At 33.3% G+C, this 22056-nt stretch overlaps 1 protein-coding gene across 1 annotated transcript in view; it reads right to left on the minus strand.

Annotated features, from left to right (window-relative positions):
• Positions 1-22056, minus strand: part of MMRN1 (multimerin 1) — a 59012-nt gene that overhangs the window by 26146 nt on the left and 10810 nt on the right. The window contains exons 2-5 of the mRNA XM_008992973.5: positions 19413-19532; positions 16755-16861; positions 4966-5070; positions 1372-1545 (exon numbers count right to left, since the gene is read on the minus strand). Of these exons, the coding sequence (XP_008991221.2) occupies positions 1372-1545; positions 4966-5070; positions 16755-16861; positions 19413-19532 (506 nt within the window). The remainder of the gene's footprint in view (positions 1-1371; positions 1546-4965; positions 5071-16754; positions 16862-19412; positions 19533-22056) is intronic.

Consider the following 22056-nt stretch of genomic DNA (forward strand, 5'->3'; position numbering starts at 1 on the left):
CTGGAAGATGTTATATTAAATATCCACCTATTTATCTTTTTTAATCTGAGAACCACAATACAGAAAAATAACTGGTGAATGATAAAAATTGGGTTGTACATTGTGTTATTTTTAATGACTAAAGCAAAGGAAAAGAAATCCAGTAATCCTGAAACTTGCAAACAGACAAGTTTCACACAATAAATCCAACTGGGACACCCCCAGAAACCAAACCGCATGCCTAGAACATCCTTGCCCTACCTGAAACTCTTTTACCTGGTTAACATCAATTGAGATGGTTTCCCTTTCTAGACACTTTCCCTGGTCCCCTTAGATTAGATTTGTCTCAAGTCTCAGGTAGTCCCATTGTATCCTGTGTATAACACTATCATAGCAATTACTCATTATGCATAAATCTCCGTGGTAGGCAGAATAATACACATCCCTTTCCCCCAAGGTATCCGTATGCTAATTCCCTGTACCTGTGAATATGCTACGTTACATGGCAAAAGGGACTTGGCAAATGTGATTAAAGTTAAGCACCTTGAGATTGGGAGATTTTTCTGATTATATTCAAGTGGGTCCAATCGAGTTACATGATCAGAAAGATGAAGGGAGAACTCAACACAATGTTGCTGGCTTTAAAGATGAAAGATGATGATGAGTCAAGAAATGCAGTGGCTTCTAGAAGCTAGGAATGGACCTCAGTTTACTGACGGTAAGAAAACAGGGCCTCAGTCCTACAGCTGCAAGAAAATGAATTCTGCCAACAACTTGGATTAGCAGGAAACAGATTATCCTGTAGGGCCTCCAGAAACAAACATAGCTTGCTTTTAAGTCCACTGTTTTAAGAGCACAAAATTCAGACAAAGCCTATTCATATATATAAATTATTATTCTTTAATAGTAATAATAACTGGAATGTTTTAGGATATATTTCATTGATTGTACACCATAACCTAGACAATTTGGGGGATAATAATGCCCTTCAGATTTCTCCTCAATGTCTCTGGCAATAGTATTGAGACAACCATGCATCTAGCTGTCTTGGTCCCCTAACCACGTCTTTATTCTTGAAGTGGATAACACAATGGAAATAAATTAATATGACTCACTTTAACTATAAATAAATACAAGTTAGGCACTAATTAGATACATTGTGTTTATCAACCAAATGGAATATTCAAAGACTTGAGTATATTTACTAAATGTAGATATTTCAAATTATTTTAGAAGTTTAGTGATTTTATATCTCCTTCTAAAAATATCTGTCTTAGATTTCCATACCACCCAAACCAAAGCAAAGATCCCAAAGTGATATAAGAAAAGAAAAAATGAATCATTTTCTTCCTGTGTTAACTGAATGAATAATTTGTTTTATTTTATTTTTACCTTTTAGGAAAGATTGAAATTCTCTGCCTTTATCTTCACTGACTTTTTCTTCTAGGGAGGAGTAAATGTTCCTTACATCATTCACAGTCAAAGAAATATTGTCAATTTTCTTCTGCAGAAGAGTCAGTTTCATTGCCTGGTAGTTCATCTGGTCAGTCATTTTTTGCATCACTTCTGCATATACAAGAGAAAACTGAGATCATTAAAAATACATTGTGACCCATAGTTAGGATCATAAAACAAAAACCCTTTCTTCTACAATCTGGAGCACAACAAGGATGCCCACTTTTACCACTCCTTTTTAACAAAGCACTAGAAGCTCTAGCTAGAGCAATCAGACAAGACAAAGAAATAAAGGGCATTCAAATTAGAAAGGAAGAAGTCAAATTATCCTTGTTTGCAGATGATATGTCCTTATAGTAGGAAAAACCTTAAAATTCCACACAAAGAAAACTATTGGAATGGATAAACAAATTCAGTAAAATTGCAGGATACAAAACCAACATATAAAACTCAGTAGCATTTTTATATACCAACAGTGAATAACCTGAGAAAGAAACAAACCAAAAAAAGTAATCTCATTTACAATAGCCACACATAAAGTTAAATACCTAAGAATTCAATTAACCAAAGAAGTGAAACTTCTTAACCAAAGAAGTGGAAGGTCACTATAATGAATACTATGAAACACTAATGAAAGAAATTGAAGATATGCCATATTCATGGATTGGAAGAATAAATATTGTTAAAATGTCCATACTATTAAAAGCAACCTACAGATTCAATGCTTATCAAAACCCTAATGACATTCTTCATAGAAATGAAGTACAAAAAAAACCCTAAAATTTATATGGAATGACAAAAGACCCAAAATAACCAAAGCTTACTTAAGCAAAAAGAACATAAAGCAACAACTGGAGGAATCATTCTATCTAACTTCAAATTGCAATATAGAGCTATAGTAACCAAAACAGCATGGTCCTGGCATAAAAACAGACATATAGACCAATGGAACAGAATAGAGAACTCAGAAACTAATCCACATACCTACAGTGAACTCATTTTCAACAAAGGTGCCAAGACCATACACTGGGGAAAAGACAGTCTCTTTAATAAATGGTGCTGGGGAAATTGGATGTCCATATGCAGAAGAATGACTCTAGACCTATATCTCTTGCCAGGCACAAAAATCAAATAAAAAAGGATTATCTATTGAAATCTAACACCTCAAAATGACTACAAACAAACATTGGGAAAAGTCTCTAGGACATTAGTCTGGGCAAAGTTTTCTTGAGTAATACCCCACAACCACAGGAACTCAAAGCAGAAAAATAGACAAATGGAATCCTATCAAGTTAAAATGTTTCTGCATAGCAAAGGATACAACCAACAAAGTCAAGATACAACCCACAGATTGGGAGAAAATCTTTGCAAACCATCCATCTGACAAGGGATTAATAATCAAAATATATAAAAAGTCAAAGAAGCTTATAAAAATCTGATAATCCAATCAAAAATGGGCAAAAGATTTGAACAGACATTTTTCAAAAGAAGACATACAAATGGCTAACAGGCATATAAAAAGGTGCTTAACATCACTGATCATCAGAGAAACTCAAACCAAAACTATTATGCAGTCGTCTGTCACCCCAGTTAATATGGCTTATATCCAAAAGACAGGCAATAACAAATGCTGTTGAGGATATGGAGAAAAGTGAACCTCATACACTGTTGGTAGGAATGTAAATTAATGCAACCTCTATGCAGAACAGTTTGGAGGTTCCTCAAAAAAACTAAAACTAGAGCTACCATATGATCTAGCAATCCCACTAATAGGTATATGCACAAAAGAAAGAAAATCAGTATATCCAAGAGTTTTATCTGCCCTCCCATGTATATATGCAGCACTATTCACAATAGCCAAGATATGGAAGAAACATACATGACCAGCGACAGATAAATGGATAAAGAAAATGTGGCATATATGCACAATGAAGTATTATTCAGGCATAAAAAAGAAAGCAACAACATGGGTGGAACTGGAGATCATTAAGCTAAGGGAAATAAGTCAGGCAAATAATGACAAACATTGCATTTTCTCACTTATTTGTGGGATCTAAACATCAAAACAATTGAACTCAAGGAGATACAGAGTAGAAAGATGGTTATTAGAGGGTGGGAAGGATAATGGCTGATGGGAGTGAGGTGGGGATGGTTAATGGGTGCAAAAAAGTGTTTAGAGCCTGGGCACAGTGGCTCATGTCTGTAGTCCCAGGACTTTGGGAGGCTGAGGCAGGTGAATTGGTTTGGCCCAGAAGTTCAAGACTAGCCTGGGCAACATGGATAAACCTTGTCTCTACCGAAAAAAAAAAAAAAATTGCCAGGCATGGTGGCACGCAAATAAGGTAATTCAAATAAACTATGTTTTCACTAATATATTTGAAAATATAGACTATTCATTTAGAAAATGGCTACTTGAATGTTAAGACTAAGTGTAGAAATTTGTAAAGAGTATTATAATAGCTTAGATTTCTAAAATGTTTTTTTTCCCAGAATTTTCAGTGTTTTAAAAAAATTATTTTTTTCCTGTTACACTCTCAAAAATAAACAAAGGGACAGAAAAAGTAACTCTCGCAATTACAGAGCTGATGGTTCATCTCCTGCTTCCAAATTCAGTACCTCAGCATTAAAAATATGCAGCTATATATGTGTATGTAGTTGTAGCTATGTTCTGAGTATTTTCTTGTTGACTCAGTATTCATTAACCAAAGATTAAGAAACTCATAATTTAGTTTGAATCACTTTATATAGGAATAATATTCTCTATCCCTTTACATATGCATGACAGTAATTCAAGAATTTTATGGTCTTTTACAAAGATACTGAATTTCAATCCCTTAAAAAATTACAATAGAATTGTTAGGGGATATTCAGCTGCATTCTTAAAGACAGCCCTTTAAGTCACATTTCTTGATTGAGTGCCTTGTTTTGTACGACTATATCTATGCCAAACACAGTAAGTAGATGTTTTTGGCAGCAACCAACCTTATGTTTCTAAGAGCTAAAGTTTAGCCTAAAAGAAATAGCAAACGATGATTAGAAAGATGAGAAAATATATGACATGCCAACTTTGGATCAGCAGGAGGTTCTTGTTGATTCTTAGTCATAATTCCATTTCCTAGGGATCAGTACCCGTTAAGTAATCAATGAATGAAAGAGAGCCTTCTTAGCTCCCTTAAAAGAACAAGTTGCTCCTTCCATGTCAAGGGTCTTCCATAATGACACTCTTTGGAAAAAAAAGTTTGGTCTTATTTTGGAAAGCTGTGATTTCTTTACAACCTAGTATCATAGCATTTTCACTCCTGTGTTTGCACACAGAGCTTCAATAATTATATGTGGTCTTTTCAGTCTGGGAACCTATTATAGCTCATCCACAATTTCTCCCAACATCAAGCACCAGCAGAAAAAGACTGAGAAGTATGTTAATGTGTCACCATCAATCATTTGACAACTAAGAGATTTCTTGTCTGGAAGTTGTAATAAATAGTATTGACAATAATAGAGTTAGAGATTATAGTAATTACAATCTATGACCTGGGTCACCACAGTCTTGCTGCTGCTGCTGCTCAGCTACTCCTTTGCCAATAGCTGTGTGACTTTCAGCCTGGTTGGTGTGTATCAAATGCTGCTGTTCCTGGGCTAGAAGGAAGCAGAAAGAGAAGAGAGAGAGTTAAGCACTGGAACAGCCTCATTTATTCCAGTCCTGAGCAATAATGTGGCTGACATACATTTTCCCGTGTACAAGTGATGGTCAGGGCTGATTGCAGAGTAAGCTGCTCCGCCCCTGACCATAGGGCAATGTGACACCACATTGGGGTGGGAAATGCAAGACTCCAATTCTGCATGGAAAAAAATAAAATTATTCAGGCCTCCTTTCCATGAAAATGGATGGTAATTTGGGGGAGCTGTGTAAACTAGCAGATGTAAAATGCCTGTATAATTGAGGGGATTTTATAATCCGCTGTGTTAAAAGCTATAGCAGCTTTATAAGTGGACTGCCACAAGGGCTGATTATTTAACAAGGCAATTTCCAACTGGTGTCTACTTGGAAAAAAGGGAGAGCCACAGGCTCTATAGCCACCTAAAACTATTGCAGGTACATTTCAAGAGAATCAACTGGTAAAGTCAGTGAAATTTCAGAAAGTAGAAATTCTTGTAAAAGAAATCTACTCTGTTGAAGAATTTAATATAAATCAAGTAATATTTCCCATGAATTAAGTAAGATTTTAGTGGCAATGGAGTTTTTCATTGAGGAAAATAATTTAGAGAAATGATCTATTTAAAACATTGAGAACAGGCCAGGCACTGTAGTCACACCTGTAGTCACACCGGTAGTCCCAGCACTTTGGGCGGGACTTGAGGTCAGGAGCTCGAGACCAGCACGGCCAACATAGTGAAATCATGTCTCTACTAAATACACAAAAATTAGTTGGGTGTGGTGGCAGGTGCCTATAATCCCAGCTACTCAGGAGGCTGAGGCAGGAGAATTGTTTGAACCTGGGAGGCGGAGGTTGCAGTGAGCCAAGATCATGTCATTGCACTCCAGCCTGGATGACAGAGCAGGACTCCACCAAAATGAATAAATAAATAAACGAAATAAAAATAATAAATAAAATATTGAGAACATCAAATAATATATGTCTTTAATTTACAGACTTCTAATGAACAAATTTACCCACTGAAGTCTGCATGTCAGACATGAGAAACAAGTATTTTGTGTCTGGCTATGCTTCTTCCCACATGAATTTAGGAACCAGTGAAACTCCACATCTCTAGCACATGTTGATTATACTCCCTAAGCCATATGTGGCCGTGACTATAATACACTTCCCTACTCCACAGGAAGTATATTTGGCATTAATTTGGATGAGTCTCTATTGTTCGACTGAGAGAACAATATTTTTATTGTTATTTATTTATTTTTTATTTATTTATATTTTTTATTTATATTTATTTTTTTATTTATTTTTATATTTATTTATATTTATATTTATTTTATTTATTTATATTTTTTATTTATATTTATTTTTTATTCTTCAGGGCGTTGAGCTAAATTAATGAATTTCCATTCATGTCTATGATTTTTGTTTTGATGCTACTTCTTTTTTTTGTTCATTTCCTCCACTGTATTCTATAAAGTCCTGTGTAATTGTTGACTGATGTATCGACAAAGGCAATCTGCAGCTTGGGGAAAAGTGTAATTATTTAGGGGCTGGAGTGGGTGGGGAAAAGTGTAAATCTTCTTCTAAGACCTAGCAATAAGGTCGTTATAGGTGTAAGTTTAAATTAATTCATACGCATACAACCATTTAATCATTGCACAAATTTTTATCATGACTCCTCCTTAAAAGGTGGAATAAAGCATTTTATTCTGGCAGCTTAAGTGTAAATCCATCCAAGAGTATAACTAGAGAGTAAAGCAATGGTTCTGAAACTGGGGTCCCTTAATCAGCAGCGTAAGCATCACCTGGAAACTTCTGGAGATAGAACTTCTGGAGCCCCACCTTAGACCTACTAATTTAAATATGAATGTTCAGGATACAAACTTGCAAGTATTTATAGCGGTAAGAACATGTGGATTTAACAGGATGAACAAGGATCTTTCCATTTATTTGCTGCTTATCTTTTTTGGCTAAATCATAGGAACAAAAAAGCTGGTGCATTTGCAGGTAGGAACACAACTCAGTAGACTGGATATTTTCTGAGGAAAGGAAGCATAATTATAGTAAAAGCAAAGATAATATTGTTTTGTGGTATACAAACAAGGTTACTATTCAAATTTCCTTTCCTATCATTAACTTTTATTATAACACATATTTCTTTACATCCCATTAGAATGCTGTTTTGTTTTGTTTTTTTCCTCATGGATGGAAATCAGAAATTCCTATAGACTTTGAAACATTGTGTTCTTGTTTTTTTCACTCTCTCAACTGAGATTCTCATTCAGTGGATCTATTTTGGGGAATGGGGCATGTGTGTATTTTTTTTTTTAAAAAAACTCTACACTTGATTTCTCTATGCATGGCCCTGGTTGTGAACACTATTTTAGAACAAATTGCTAAGCTTTCTATTTCTAAGAGGTAAATTCATTGTATAATGCTAGATATGTTAATAGTAAAATTGCAATCCAGAAGTCGATCTTCGTAGTCTTTTAAAGAGCATTCCTGTTTAACAAAGGCATATGTGGAAGACATGATTTATTAAATTCTGGGAAATGAAAACTTTGAGTCTTATACCATTCCTTAAGAGTAAGTGAAGTGAGATGGGGGTGGAAGGTGCCTTTCACAGCTTCCTGATTTCCTTATGTAGATATTGCCATTCTTTCTATTGTTATAACACAAGATTCCCTAACGAGGCACTGCTAAGCATGGAAGCATATGAAGAGTGTTTGTGCTGCCTTCACAGCAATCAAATCTACAGCCCAATGACAATTTTAGAATGTCTCAGAAATAAAATCGCTTTCCACTCAAAAGCCAGACTGTTGCTCCTTACTCCCATCTAGCAACATTGCACATTCCCCAACTCCATGATTGTGTTTCGTCAGTATGTAGCAATGTGGTTGGCCAATTGTTAAAATATTGAAATATAATTATAATAAAGCCACAACTGTTGGCAAATACATAATGCTGAAGTCCAAGAACTGAAAAGCTTAGTTATACAAATTATAATATTAACTAATTACAAGTTAATCATGGATACCTGATAAAGGATGTACTTTGTAGGATATGTGATGAATGGAATTCTTACTGTGGCAACATCTGAGAACTATTTTTCAAAATTAGTGTTTTGTTGGACCCAAGTCAGACAGTGTATAGATTTGAAACAGTCAGTGTTTTAGGAGAATGAACAGTTTATTATTACTTATGATTTATGTATTTGCACTAAATCATTTGATGCTCAATTTATTTGACTTATTAGTAAGTGCTGATTGTTCTGATTGCATTGTTATTTGATAACTATAGTCCAGAAGTTTATAGTAAATTACTGAAAACACTGAAAAAGAGACAAAAGTTTAACCAAATTTTGAAAGCATTAGTTTCAGTTATCATGAGTATGAATTTTTTGAATCTGACTACAAAATGAAAATTTTATCATTTAGGATCCTAGCCCTAAATTAGCTAATGACACTGTGCCAAACTCAGCTAGTCTGGAGCATCTTTTAATATGTACAATATCTAAATAATACCAAATCATTTTAAAAAGTAAATTCAATATACAATAAATAAGTTAAATTACTTGAATGAAAATCAACTTGATTTTCAATATTGGTAGATTATTTTTTCTTGCTAGGCAAATGTTGGATTCAAACAATGCTACAGATTGGTGTAATAGAAAATTAAAATTACGATATTCATTTTTCATAATGGCATTTACCTATTATGTTAAAGATTATTTGCAATCATGAATCGTGAAAATATTAAAGAATGTTATGCAAGTAGTCTCATGAAATAAGTATTCCTAATAATAAAAATTTTCAATGAATGACATCAATTGAAGTAAATAACTTAAAAAATACCTTATCAGATAATATTAATAAAGTGCCCATAAAGTAAATAAAATATTTAGAAAAAAATCAGAATTTTAAATTATTTCTTATTTAAAATAATAAAGCATTTTAGAAAAGAAAAATATCATGGAACTTACCTAATATAATTCTGACCTAGGAATGTCATTGCAAATCAGTTTTATGATACCACTTTTTGTAAAACAACTTCTTGGAAAACTTAAAAGTCAACTTAATAAAATTAAAAAATATTATTAATAAAACTTGAACTCTTTCATATACAAACATTTTCACAATTTTCCTAAGATGTAAAAATCCAGAATTTTAAAGCAGTTAATTTTTTAAAATCTCAGTAAATTAGGAGGAAAAACACCTTTAATACTACATTAGTAATGTAGTAATACATATGAACACTCAAGAAAGAAAATCTCCATGAAATTTGTATATGTGAAAATTTAACTTTTTAGACAAGTAAAGCCAGTGCACTAATAGTGAAAAAGTAAACCAGGAGTTTCAGGCAAAACTAGATAGATGTCTGTTTTTTAAAAGTTTTGGCACTAAAAGTTACTGCATTCAAATATTTCTGACTGAAACTATAATGTGTTATCAAGTAAAGACTTGAAATCTTTTCAAGTCTTTGAAAGATGGAAAGACAGAGAGATGCAAAGCAAGAGAACAAGCTAAAAATTAAAATAATGGAAGAATATTTGGGCTTCAAAGAAAGTGTGTGATGTTACAGCTAAAAAGGCATTTTGTAAATTATATCAAGTCCTACATACTCACTTGCATATAAATTGTGAAATTTAACATTTTGATAATAAACTTTTTCCAAAAAAGAAAGGATTTTCAGAGATGACACTCTAACAGAAATGCAAATCCTTTTTCAGCTTTAGAAGAAAAGAATTTCCCTTGCTAAACTGGAGATAGTTTAAAAACTGATGAAAAATAGTATAGACAAAAAAAATTTCATGTATTCTGTAAATATATATTTGAAACATATATATTCTATTTTAAATGACTATGTATTAACTGAAATATATAGATTATATAGACTATTTGAAACAAAAATTAGTAAAGACAAACTATATTTTTAAAAATAATTCTTTGCCGGGCGCGGTGGCTCAAGCCTGTAATCCCAGCACTTTGGGAGGCCGAGGCCGGTGGATCACAAGGTCGAGAGATCGAGACCAACCTGGTCAACATGGTGAAACCCCGTCTCTACTAAAATACAAAAAATTAACTGGGCATGGTGGCGCGTGCCTGTAATCCCAGCTACTCAGGAGGCTGAGGCAGGAGAATTGCCTGAACCTAGGAGGCGGAGGTTGCGGTGAGCCAAGATCGCGCCATTGCACTCCAGCCTGGGTAACAAAAGCGAAACTCCGTCTCAAAAAAAAAAAAAAAAAAAAAAAAAAAAATAATTCTTTTTCTTTTTTGAGACAGAGTCTCACTCTCACCCAGGCTGGAGTGCAGTGGCACGATCTCTGCTCACTGCAACCTCTGCCTCCCAGCTTCAGGCCATCCTTGTGCCTCAGTCTCCCGAGTAGAAGGGCGTATATGTGTCCACAACCACCCTGGACTAATTTTTGTATTTTTGTTAGAGATGGGATTTCACCTTATTGGCCAAGCTGGTCTTGAACTCCTGACCTCAGGTGATCCACCTGCCTCGGCCTCCCAGAGTGCTGGGATTATAGGTGTGAGCCACTGCACCCAGCAAGAATAGGTTTTCTAATAAATTGTTGGAAAATAAAATTTATATGACAAAACTAAAAAATTCAGTAAAATATTCTTTGATTTATGCTGCCAAACGAATTTGGCCTAATGATGTTCCCAAAGTTCTATAAACTAACTAAATGGGATACTTATACAAGAATTTTCATGATTTAGTTAATAATAAAGATAGTAAACATTCAAAAATACACATACTATTTAAAGGCTGATAAAAATTGAGTGCAATTACTTTTTATTCAGGAAAGCCCAATAGATAATTCAGCAGGAGGACAATATAACTGATGTTAATAGAAATTACAAACTTATTGAGACCTCATGTCACCCAGTGACTAAATCTGATGGGTAAGTCTTTAAAGAAAGTTGAGAGAGTTCCCTATATTAAATTATGTCTCTGACAAGGACATAATTTAGCTGGTATCATCCATGGCAAAAGAAAAAGCACACCAATATAATTTGTAGAAATCAATAAATTGCTTAGAAATTATTAGAATGATATGAGTGATTTTTGGTATAATTTATGTTACTTGGTCTGTAGTCTTAGATTGGATTATAGATAACCCATTAATTTAAGAAAATAAAAAGTAATACATTCTTAATTTTTGATTTACATACAGTACTGATTTATGTATTAATTGATGTTACTGAATTGGTTGTTAAATGTTTGACTGTGACTGCTGTCCCTTCCCACCCAATCATCATAATCAAGAGGCAGATTGGTTTGGATGCTTGTGACCCTGAAGTGGAGCAACCTTGATACAAATCACAGAAGCATTTTACACAGGATTTATTTTCAGGGTTTCAAAATACTTTGGTAAAGCTTTATTATAAACAGTGACATGTTATTTTAAGTTGTATTTTACAATGGAATTTTAATCAGGTCTCTTCATTTTACTTCTTAAAAAGTATTACATGCTGCATATTTAATGTGAAGATTATAATGTGATGTTTTACTTAACAACCTTCAAGGACTGTGGAAGCAGGGGCAAGGGCGCTTGTTCTCTCTCTCTTTAACACACACGCACACACACGCACGAGGATGTGTGGGGGTATCTGAAATCTTCTAGGATCCTATGTGAGAGTTCAGGAGGAGCATTCATCAAGATATATTTCCCTTTGTGCTACCCAGTCTAGGAAAGATTCTGAATGCTCAAGAAGTAAAAATTTACCTAGGGGAGAGGCAGAGTGGCAAGAATAGAAAGGAGGCAAATGAAGAGCATCAAAGTTTCATTTTCTATTGACCTGAGGGTCAAAAGAACTTGAGATATATATATCATTCGTGTGATCTTGAAGAATGCTATTACATTTTTAAAAAAGGGAATAGACAGTGATACACAGGAGAGAATCAATAGATTCAAAATAGAAACTAAAAACACAAGAAAAACTTTAAAATCAGTGACAAGAGGGAGAGGGGAGAGTAAATTAAAATGCTGTCAGAAAGAAAAAAGAAAGCAATTGAAAGAGTTAAAAAATGAACATACATAGAAGTATCAAGTGAAAATCTAGTTTTTCTGCTCTCGTGTGTTTCATTTGATGATTCATTCCTCCGTGTATAAAAATAATATATATACAATGACAGAAATTAAATCTTTTTCATATTTATAGTTTCAAGAACACTAATTTGAAAGAAAATGTGATTATAAAGTATTTTATAGTATTAAATGCCAAAAATTAATGTAATAGCATGTGATCACGTGCATGTGCAATAAAGCTTCCTATTTGCTCTTAACAATATTGTTAAATTCATTGTTTTTTTCTTTTAGAATCTAGGTGAGAAAACTATACTCCTGAATAAAAGAAACTACTAAGTATCACGTAAAGATCCTTGAGATTCAATTGTCACATGAATCTCTTTGCTCTGGAATTCATCGGTTGGAGTCTCTTTCAAGGCTGTTGAAAACTTGAAATGCCTGTTTTTTACAAATTCAATAGTTTATGTTATCTTTCCCTACCTCTGTTTGTTGACTGGAGTTCAATACTTGCATTCATCCCAATTTATTACACGGGATTTAACCAGCCACAGCAAAAAGCTGATAGGATTTCTGACAGTGGAGTCAGTTACTCTCTGGTGATAAAGAGCCTGGTTGATTGATGCACTTTTGTTTCTTTCATTTAGCAATCTTTCTGTCTCCCCAAATGTATTCTCTACCGCAAGGACTGCCACAGATTCTAGGTTTTCCAAGCAATCTATCTTTCACTTGAGCACAGACCTTTGCTTTGTTCTATACAGGACAGATTTCTAAGTTTCGTTTTCTTGGTCCCCTTCTAAGTGATAGGCACAGAGACAGAAGGACATTTATTTAAGTCAACTAAATTTTTAAAGATCTTTGTGCACTTCAGATGTTTTAAAAATGCAATATGTTATTTAAGTTGGATTCCTTTTTGCTTTTCTCCTGGCACAATTACTCTTTTTTTCCCCCTTGCAATGGAAACCCTGACCTTGACGGATCAAGGACTTAGAGAAGCAAGGTCGGCAAGTGTCTACAGCAGGAGCAAAAGCTTCCTTATTAGATGCTTTAGACGCTTTTTTTTTAAATTAGATGGCTTTTATTTACAAGGCTTTTTTTTGTTTTCCTTCCAGGCCTTTGAACCATAGGGAGGAAATCATTAATGGTAACTCAGTAATGAAGATGTTTGCTCTCTCTTCCACGCCGAACCAGAAAACCTTACTGTGTGGCTTGAGAAGAGAGATTTCCAGCTGATCCTGCAATATCAAGTGAATACTTGCGTTGTGAATGTTCAGTGTACATGTTAAGCTTTAGTAAGATTTACTACTTAAATTGAAGTAGGCAGTTTGGTGCAACAACTACTTATGGGTACACAGTGTTCTTCACTAAATGCATTACAGTTTTATCATGAAAGATGCTTAGAGGAGGTAATGTTCTTTCTCAAAGAAAAAAGCATTTGCTACTGCTGGGAACAACTAGATATGCAAAACTACAAGGAATACATTTTAATATACTCTTGCTGGAGAAGCCCCATATTCAAAAGTTAGTTACAATAGCTCTTATATAATTTATTGCATGATTTCACAGCAATTGTAAAACCAAATTTTTTCATATATTCATAACATATGGTAGGGGCCAGTTTATTTCAACACTTGTACATACTCACATTTTGTCAACATCCATAATATCTGCAGTACAAAACAGAATGTTATAAAATACCTTTTTCCTGTTAAGGACCTGATGATTAAAGCCACTGGATGTTTAAAAACAGATTTGCAAAGAAGTCTTCTTTTTCCTCTATAATGTAACACTATTTGTATTTAAATCATTGTTCTGTGTCATTAAAGTAAGTCACACTTTCCTTGTTCTACTTCAGAATATTTTAGAGACATCTACTGGAAAAGAGTATTATTGCAAATTTTATAAAACAGGTTTAAGTGTATGTTACTGCTGACTTTTTGAAAAGTATCTTGAAGGTCATATCACAAAATTAGGTCCCTTTCCAAAGACCAAACCCTTGTGCACTCTGACTTGGATGACTCACTCCTCATTATGGACGAATATATATATTTGAAATGAGAAAATGACATAACAAATGTAAAACGTATCAAAACTATTACTTTGATGTTGGATTGAATGCTCCCTTTTTCCCTCCAATAAAGCTCTATTCATTTAGATTTTTAAAAATTGGTTTCTTTTCAATAATATGACTAATATTTTTTATCAGGTAATCTAGAACTGTATTTATCAGTATTTTGATTATCTGAGTTGCAGCTCAAGTACATGTGTGGCAGATTAGCATATTGTGGAATAAAGAGATAATTGCCCCATGGATTCTGAGTCACCATATCTCTTTCTAACAGTCTGGGGATGGATCCACATCCCCAAAGAAATAGAAAGAAGGGTGTAAAAGAAAGAAATGGAAAGAAGGGTACAAAAGTGGAGGAAAGAAGTCAAAAAGAATACAGTTGCAAACAGCTCCACTTTATACCTGAACTGGTGAAATTTCTTGCATATTTTCAAGATCTCCCTAATACAGTTTGTTTAGCTATTAGAAGGGGAAATATGCAAATAGCCTCTCAGGAGAGAGATAATGAAGGTTCAAGGGACAAAGGGACACAATAATTCCTAATACAACCAGTGCATCCATTGTACTAACAGAAAATTCAATCCTTGAAAATACCACTGCACTGAAAGTGAAAAGTAGAATGGCCAAAGTATAGTAAGGAGCAACAGGAGGTTCTTTTGGAATCAAAGCTATATTAGAATCTGTTGTATGGCAACATGACACAATACACACATCTGCCACCAGAACATTATTCCTGTTGTAAATTTCAGTAGAAAAGAGGCCTTTCAATAACAGCTTTATTAGCAGATACCTGAATTATGAGTGGTTCCAATTACACTATTATGACAGAAGGTTATAATCAGAACTGTTCTGGGACATTTTTTGTCATTGGAAATTAATACAATGATTTGTAAACCTAGTATAAAAACTATCCACAGGTTGCTTCTAATTAGGATATAAGGTGTCATTAAGTAATCCCTAAACTACTTGAATTCTTAATATTTCATATCATGCTTTGAAAAATGAGAATGCCAAGACACAGTTGATATTTGAAACTGTCAACTAGTCTTTGTTTCCTGTGTCTATATTTACAGTGAAGTTGTGGTATTTTTCTGCCTACATGTACGCAGTCCACTACAGTGATAAAGAATTGATTCGTAAGTATGAAAGGTTGAAACATGGAGCAACAGCAGTTCTCATCAACTGGAGTCCATGACATTCTTTCTTCTGTAGACTTTTTCCCTGCCACGTGTCTACAAATAGGGTGTGTAATAATATCCTAAATTTCTAGAAAAGTGCTCTGCAAACAAACACTTGAATCGTCGAGAAATAATGATGGAATTAATAATCTCATAATATCCTTCTTCGTAGACTAGGAATACAGACCTCAGAAACAGAATTCTAAATCCTATCTAGAACTTTTAACCATTCACCAACTCTAGAATCAAATATGTTTTACCATTGTGAGTATATTTGTGTACTTCATGGAAATCAGAAATCAGGGCCATATTTGGGTCTTTTTAGATTATACTAAATTACTTTATTTCCAAATATTTTCAGTATAGATTATATTTTATTTAAAAGTTTATTATACCTGGTTATAAATGCAGTACATATTCATTCTGTAGTCTGAAAATATATTGAATTTTTATAACATCTTTGAAATTCATGCCAGATCCAGAACAAATAGCATTATGGCAAAATTTGCCTGCAGATTCTCTTTGTATGGGTTAGTAAAACCATAAATAATATCCCTAACTAAACTACAGGATTCCTAGAGCTTTTGTATTATAATTTGCTTTTTCTTAATGTGAGTCATAATGGTTTCTCCACACTTATATTAATTTTTAATCACAGTCTCTTACACTGTTGATTGAATTCCCCACGACTGCTAATGGCCTTTCTTGTAATATTCATTCATTTAAAATATGTACGCTGATGCCATATCTTATATTTCAAAGGAAATCTGTTTAAAGCCAAAAGCAAAATAATAGTCACATGGATATTAGGCCACAGTGGGTTACCATGTGTTTGATCAGCCTTGCCACCAGAAAGTCCTTAAAACCTCAGTTGAAAAAAAAAAATGGCTCCATTAGGATTTTAAAATAGAAAGAATTATTCATGGCATGCTTTGTATATCCTTTGATACTAAATTTGATTCATATGCACATTATTTCAAATAACTGAACTAGAACAAAATTAGAGGGTAGTCTTATTTTTATATTGAGTCACTTCTAATAATCCTTTGTTTAAAAGTATAAAATTAGCATCCTCGATATTTTAATAAGGCATGCCTCTATGGCACATACTTAAGAATAAGTAAGATATTTCATCAGATTTCCATTTGCTCATCATATAAATCCAACATCAAAATGAGGCAGAAGTTAAAGAATAGCTTATGAGACTTTAGGGTGCTATAAAAGCTACTAAGTTAGAAAGCTCAGAAAGGTAACAGTCCTAGAAATTTGGCTACATGCTAATTTCCTTGGTTCAAACTAGGGAATGCAATTCTTTTCTTCATTAGAATCAGTTTCTCATTGTTCAGAACTGTGATTATGAAATTAGTATTAGCATATACCTTTTAGCTGACATTTCGGCCCACTGTATCCAGAACAGCACCTCCAATCCAATGAAGTGACAATTTTATGTTGCATCCTGTAGATAGGATTGGATATCCTCTGAGATCTAGAAAGTTGAGCAATTAGGGGTAAATCAATTATTTGTTTCATATTAAATTATCAGTTGGAATAATAAATATAAATTTTTTGGGACAATGCTTACAATATAACAAGCATTTATTAAGTATCATTTGTTGTTACTGTAATCATGATATTCATCACCAATATTATTGCCTAATGTAGGTTTCTTTCATACATTACAAAAAGCATTAGTGGTTATGGTTTTTGGTATTTTATATTGTTACCTATCATTGACTTTCTATAGATATTATAGCTTTTCACTTGATAATACTTTTATCTAAACCAAAAAACTTATTTTCATTCCAATTTTAAAGTTATATGGAGATAACTTATTCTACTTCAATTCGTATTATTTTCTATATTGTTATAATAAAAAAGATATGTATTTCCTCCAGATCAATATCAAACAACTTGAAACAAATTAAATATTTGTGATCTAATTGAAATTATGATAACCACCATCATTTTCCCATTGAATTTTTCATCTTTCAAGTTTTGAAATTATACTACCTACTATTTTTGTCATATAATATTTCTCTGAGAGGGAGAGAAAGAGCAAGGTAAGGACAGAAAGAGAGAGAAGGGATATAAAATGGGGAAATTTTATTTCTAAGATGAAACCACAGAACAGCAGAAGAGAAATAAGGAAACTATAGCACTTCAACATGACAATCAACATAATTAGTAAATGCTACTAAATTGTGAGTTCTGTGTATGTATATGTAAGTCATAAGTACAATTTGGCCATATTAGTCTTACCCATATAACTTTAATATTTAGCTGATATGTATCAAATGGGTCTGTAAAATGGGCACATACTATCTTGCTTAATTTTCATATTAGTTTATGATGAAAGCATTATTATTATCCTGATTTGCTATTGAGGAACCTAAAGAACAGAGAGACAAAATAACTTGCTTAAAGTCTCATATCTAAATGGGGTAGAGCTGTGATTTTTAGCCCATGTCGTGTGGGCTAGGCTCCCATGTTATTATACAGGAATTTTCCACATGCAACTATGTGGAGACAACAGTCATCCACACAGGTACACCTTAAACATGTGGAGCAATAGCATTATAACAGATTGGGCTTTAGGGGCTTGGGTTTTAGTTTCTGCTATAACATGACAGGTAACTGAGTATGTCTGAGGCTGTATGTTAGTTCCAAAGTGAGCTATAAAATTCTTTCCATTTGTAAAAGCATGCTAATCATTTACCTTCATTTATTTCAGTAAATCATTATATCTAGTGAAATATCATCTGCAATCCCGTAGTTAAAGCTAAGGAGGAAGTAAAGCAGTTGGAAACAGACTCTATACAGAGTTTGTAAGGATGAGCTCAAGCAGTTGATTGAATACTACTGTTGGGGACAATATTCCTGCTTTGGCAAAATGAGTATCTGTTGCATGTAACTCTGACACAATAAAAGAAAAAGTAGCAAATATGGCATAACTATTAAAAATAGTGAATGAATGGACCCATTCAGAAGGCATAAAAAAGATAAGGGAATAAAGATAAATACTTCTGGTTTGTTTAAAGAAAAGAAAAAAAATCAAAAGGGCTCACCTTGAATCCAGAAGGGCAGCATGCTAGGAGTTACTGTGGTAAAGTTTTCATTACTAAAGAATTAGCAACGCATTCTTTGTGTCTCATGTTGACAAGGAAATTGTCACAAAGGGAGTAAAAGCTGAAAACAGAACTGGAGCTCAGTGCTCCCAAATCCCTAAGATGTGCTTAGCTCTCTGGACCATGAACCTTAGCTATTCCTCAAGAGACTAAGAAACACCTTGATTTTGTGTATCCTTATTGTGCACTGTTCCAGATTGCCATGTGTCAGATTCATTGCCTGAGTTATTTGTATGACAATTTGCATAACATTAGCCATCATCGCCTGAATAACAATTTGAGTTTTTACTGCAGGCTCTTCAGAAACACCCCCAGCTGAGCTACTGTGACTACATGAATTCAGAGAATTTATCAATTACTCAGCCCTATCTTTTAAGACAACAATATAGATTAAAAAAAAATGAAAATCAAATGACATGGCTAATTATAATGGATGCAAGAAGAAAAGCTTCACTTAGCTGCTTTAATATGCATAATTGTAACTAGAAGATTTCCCAGTTTTAGAATGTGAACCAAATTATAAACTTCTGTCTGACCTATTATGAAGAGAAAATAATAAATAAATCTTCAAAATTGTGCATGGATTTCATAAGCAATTAAAGGACAGGATTGTTGACCAGATATAGAGCACAAGTAATAGTGATAGTAAAAATAGTAAAAAGCATGAGAATTAACATTTATTGAAGGCTCACAAAGCATAAGGCACTAGACTAAATATATTATTGCATTATTTCAAATGATTCTAAAAATGATCATATGAGGCAAATATTAGTGTCTACATTTTCACTTACTGAAGCAAAATATGATGACCATCTCTTGACCCCACTATGCATATGTACCTTGGATGACTATATTCCCAGCTATAACTTATTATGTTGCAGGCAGTGGTTATCTTCAAGAAGTATTACATACCTCTGAGGACAGGATCCACTGGTCCAGCCACAAGGTCCTCTCCCACCTGGGACATAAGAGACCTGGTTGTCCAATATCACTGTGGGAGATAACCTCGTATGTACATAAGCACACCAGTTCCTAAGGAAGATGATAATAGTTAAGGAAAAATTATTGTCCAAAAGAATTCTTTTCATCAAAATTATTTTCACAGACAAACATCTATTTTAGCCATACTTGTACAATTGCTACCTAGCTTTAAAATATTTAAATGTAAGAGAAAATAACTTATTACTACATTGCTATACTCAGGGAATGTGAAGAAACACTCAAGATCAAAATAAATAAAAGAATAAATCAAAGCTAAAATGAAAAACCTGCAGGTTTAGCTGTAAGATAAATCAAAATGCAAGAATGCTCTTATAGCAAGTATTAATATTAGTACTGAGATAAAGAAAACCTCAGATCTTGATCCACTACTTTTAATTATGTGCAGTAAAGTATAAGTAAATAAATGAGTGGTTTAAAAATCAAAAAAGAGGGAAAAGAACTGTTATTAGCTGCAGTGGATATGATTGAAACTAAACAAAATACAAAATAGTCTAGATGCAGATTATTATAATTAATAAGAGAATTCAGCAATGTAATTAAATATAAATGTTTATGAGTTAATACAAGATGAATTTATATTTATTTAATCACATGGTTAATATCAGTTATATTTCTCTGTACCAACAACAAATTCAAAAATAGACTATTAACAATAGTTAAAAAAAAAAACAAGAATAATGTACCTAAGAACAAATTCAGCAAAAGAAGTGCTAGGTTTAATACGTAAAAATTTTAAACTTTATTGAAAAACTTTAAAGTCCAATGAATCATGTTAATTAATGGAAAACCCAATGCAAATATGTCAGTTTTCCTCAAATTAATCTCCAAATTCTATGCATTTTTCGCAACAAATGTTAGCCAGATATGAGGAGTTAAATAAACTTATTCGATAATTTTTCATATAATAAACTAAAAACAAATTTCAGAGAATTCTGTCTCTGGCTATATAAACTATCAGATTTACCTTTTTATAGTAAAAATTATAAATCTGAACACGGTATGTAAAGTAACAGTTTTCAGATGTTGGATAGTAAACAATGTGGTGATATAATTTTTAAGAAAAGGAAAATATGTGATGTTAGCTCCATTTCAATCTAGTTTTGTGCCTGGAAACAGTTTTCAGACTGCGTCACAGAGGAATGGATTCCAAAAAAGACACCAAATAAGGAAAATAGAAATCTCAGTTTGAGGATATTAAGGTGGTTAAAAAGTGTGACAAAGATTAATAAAATGAAGGGGACAGACAGAAATGTCATTTTAAAAGTCAATATAAGGGTGCCCTTGAATCTTGGGCTGAATAGTATTTTGTGCTTGCAACCAACAAAATCCAGATGCTAATAAAATAGCATCTACAATGCCTAATATGAAAAGCAAATAAAACTAGATACAAGAGAAAGCAGGAAAATAGGACCAATACATGGAGTAAAAATCCAGTGAATAGAAAAAAAAAAAAAGACAGAGATATCATAGATGTCAGAATTAGCAACTTGTGACTTTAAAACAATTAACCATTAAATAGAACAAGAAGTATACAAGATATGAATTTAAAACGGACTTGGATGTGTTTAACAGAAGTTTGGACGCTGTAGAAAGTAGACCAATGAACTCGAAGACAAGGAATAGAAACCATCTAAAGTACAGAGAAAAAATTCAAAAACAGAAATGAACAAAACTAAAGTGGTCCTAAGATGGGGCAGAATAAATATGTGAAGAAAAGAAGGGAAAGTTTTCTAAATATGTTTTTTTAAAAAAATCAACCCTCAAATCCAAGAAGCTCAATGAATTCCAAGAGGATAAACAAAAGTAAAACCTCACTTAAGTGCATCATACCCAAATTCCAGCAAGCAACACATAAAAAGAAAAAAATATGTTAATTGCTTTATTTAATCATTCCACATTGTCATCCATCTAAGGCAGATAAATTGAGCTCCGTAGAACTTATTGTGTTCTCTTGAATGAGATGTTTAAAATTTCAGGCCTCTTAAAAAAGTAAGAAGGCATGGTGGCACATGCTAAATCTTTGGTGACAATTGAGGTGAACATAATGTGAAACAAAGAACTGGAAAAGGCAAGAAATAAAAATAAGAAAGATTTAAAATTGAGAGGACTGCAATAAAGGGATCTTTAAAAAATAAACTAGATTCCTCTTGCAAATGCAATGATGATCCTAATTACTGAGACTGACTAACTTCAACAGAAGCACAATTAAATTGTCACTTGAACATTCTCTGAATGACTGTGGAGGGGGGAGTGTGGGGCAGAAACAATACAAGTATCATCATCACTACATGCTCAGGGCTGTGAAAAGAAAAAAATACATTCATTCTCTATGAGGCAAAATGATACAGTCACCTGGCAGAGTGACTGTATCATTTTGGAAAATCCTAAATATTAAAACAATCTTATGACTATAATAGTTGAGGAGGCAAAGAAGCAGATCCGCAGACTGCTCATGGCCCAGCAATCTTTGATCCAGTGTAAATTGGAAGAACTACCCACAGCAAAAGAGCCCCTGTTGTGACTTGTAATTAGGTTTATGCTACCAATGAAATAA

Source organism: Callithrix jacchus, chromosome 3 (genome assembly GCF_049354715.1).
Source record: "Callithrix jacchus isolate 240 chromosome 3, calJac240_pri, whole genome shotgun sequence".
NCBI classification, from domain to species: domain Eukaryota; kingdom Metazoa; phylum Chordata; class Mammalia; order Primates; family Cebidae; genus Callithrix; species Callithrix jacchus.